The sequence below is a fragment of the Sinocyclocheilus anshuiensis genome, unplaced genomic scaffold (assembly GCF_001515605.1).
Source record: "Sinocyclocheilus anshuiensis isolate Anshui unplaced genomic scaffold, SAMN03320099.WGS_v1.1 scaffold176, whole genome shotgun sequence".
Taxonomy (NCBI): Eukaryota; Metazoa; Chordata; class Actinopteri; order Cypriniformes; family Cyprinidae; genus Sinocyclocheilus; species Sinocyclocheilus anshuiensis.
Window position 1 is genome coordinate 291,464 of NW_015555723.1, and position 2,689 is coordinate 294,152.

The window sequence follows — 2,689 nt, forward strand, 5'->3', positions numbered from 1 at the left end:
AACCAGGGTTACATACGTACCCCGAGACGTTTTCTTGCTTGCAAAGGCTTTTTTTTTTTTGGCTTGTTTGTTTTGCTGTGAGTGAAAACAAGCTTTTATACATCCTACACTTAATTGAGGGGTTGTATTAATTAATTTAGTTAGTTAATGTTTTATCTCATTTAAGGTACCAATTTAGCCAGGGCCGGCACTAGTTCCCCCTCAAAATACTATATACACATAAAAATGCCTGTCTGAATGTCTTCGATGTGCTCCTAAAACTTGCTATTCTGCTTCTTTACATTTAGCAATTTCAGGGTGTCCGCGGGGTCTTAAAATGTATTAAAAGTTGATAAATCAATTCAGAGAAAATTAAGGCCCTTAAAAAGTATTAAAAAGGCTTAAATGCCATTTTCCAAGGTATTACATTTTGTATCATCTTTTCATTATGTATATTTGTCGAATAGTGGTAAGTATTTAAAAATCTTAAATGCCATTTTCCAAGGTATTACATTTTGTATCATCTTTTCATTATGTATATTTGTCCGAATAGTGGGGTTCTGTGTAGTTTATTTATGGAATCCCGCAAGATTTGACTTAATCTGTTACGGCTCTCACTGATTGACTGCGCTGCTGCGTGATAGCGCGGGGCTTGTTGATCCTGCTCTCGCTGAACTTCTTACCATTACCGCATGCTCCCATCCGCTCCCGCGATTTTTGTGTCCGCTCCCGCAAACATTCTAATATTGTATATTATTTTCGCGCATCAGGGCGCCACTATCAATTTGTGGGGCTCACAGTCTCAGTTTACTTTCACTTTCGATTTCGCGATCGCGCGCGCATTGTGTAAAGGGAGCACATCTTACAATAAAATATATTTGTCAATTAGCTCGGGATCTGTTGAGGAGCAAATCCTCCAACATCTTGTCAGTTATCTCTCCTTACTTTTGACAAAGTGATCAGTCAAATCTCATTTCTGCAGCTGGTGTTGGATGCAGGGTTGTTGTTGTCTTCCACGAAATTGGGCTGCTTTTAAACTGTAGCCATGGGTTGATTTTCCCCAGTAGGTTAAAGGTTTGAAATATTGCATAAATTACATTTGGTTGTTGCATAAATTATATTTGGTTGAAATGCTTGTACTGAAACATGTTGCATTTTATCTGTAATAAAACTGTGCTAAATGTTTTGTGCCACACTAGTAGGAAGCATTTGAGCTGTGTTTATGATAAATGTGCATAACACATTTAACTCCATGATTCCTGTATATACCCTGAATGTCAAACTCATTCATTTACACCTTAACACAATAGTACAATGTTAAAAAGCCAACCAATGCCATGAGGCTAATTCAAAAAGTCAAGCTCTCAACCTAACCAGCACCTCATCCTCTGGGAGAAGTTGCATTAATCTGCTCTTTAGTAAATTGCCAGTGCCTTCATGTTCTCAGCAGCAGTGCACTGTGGGTAAGGAAAGGAACCAGAGTGAGGTTCTTGTTTGGTTACTGGATTAGAGTGAGGCAGATGGACCCCACAGTCAGATCTGGACCGCCATCCTCCTCGTCTTGGCAGCAAACATGACAGCCTATGACTCAAGTCACGGCGCATTTGGAACCGCGTGTACGTGTTGAGTTAATGGAAAGGTTTCGATGACTAATTTAGATTTGCAATTAAAATTTGAGATACTGTGAATGAGCAGTCAGTGTGGAAAGACCTTACAAATATTAAAGAGGCCAGTTAGTCATTCTTAAATATAACAAGTTCACTTCTTGTTATTTCCAGCAAGCAAAAGTCTGAACATATGGAGGTGCTATCTGTTTCCCTGAAGAACAGCGTAATGGAGGCAAAGTTCTTTTTAAAATATTGCTATAGTATTATTATGGAGCCTATTTACTACAGGAACAGGAAATAAGCTCAATAAGAACTTATAAGAGGGATCAAAAGTAGCAGTCTCTGATTTTGATTAAAGGGATAGTTCACACCAAAATGAAAATTCTGTCATCCTTCACTCACCCTCATGTCGTTCCTGTCAGAGTTCTGTCACTTCAGTCTAGTTTATTCATGGTTTTGTGACAGAGCCCTGACGCTCCCATCTTGTCGTGTTTTTATGTGAGCGTGCGGCTTCGAGTGTGCTTCGAATGTGAAGTGCAAGTTCGCTCGGGCCGTGTGCTCTTCTGTCTGCGTGTGTTGTGTCTTGTGTAGCATGCGGTTCGTGTTTGGCCGCGTGCTCCCGTTGTCTTGTTTCATGTTATGTCTTGTGCTGTGTAGCACGCAGCTTGTGTTTTTCATTGGCTGCGTGCTTTCATGTTGTCATGTCTTGTGTGAACACGCGGCTTATGAGTATTCTCATTAGCTGCGTGTTCGTGTCTTGTTTTGTTCAAGCACATGGCTTGTGATTGTTTTGCTGGCCATGTGCTTGTGTTTGTTTTGTGTGAGCACATGGCTTTTGTCTTTGTTTCCTGTGTGCCATGTGCTCTCATGCCAATTGTCTTGACCCCACCCATCCTGTTACCTGATTATTGGTTTATTTGCCCCACCTGAGCTCCTCATTTGCTCCCTATTTATTCCCCTTGTGTTTGCAGTTCTGTGCGAGTTTGTTGTTGTATCAACCCTGGTTGTATGGCGTTATTTTAATGACAAATGTCGAGAGCACATTATTGTAGCGCGAAAGCACATTAATATGATGCGCGAGCGTGCATCTCTCCGCTCGCGCG

The 2,689-nt window shown here is 40.8% G+C and overlaps 1 protein-coding gene across 1 annotated transcript in view; it reads right to left on the reverse strand.

Annotated features, from left to right (window-relative positions):
* Positions 1-1,994, reverse strand: part of LOC107672522 (GTPase IMAP family member 7-like) — a 13,393-nt gene extending 11,399 nt beyond the window's left edge. The window contains exon 1 of the mRNA XM_016465751.1: positions 1,989-1,994. Coding sequence (XP_016321237.1) covers positions 1,989-1,994 — 6 coding nt within the window. The remainder of the gene's footprint in view (positions 1-1,988) is intronic.
* Positions 1,995-2,689: the final 695 nt, after the last annotated feature.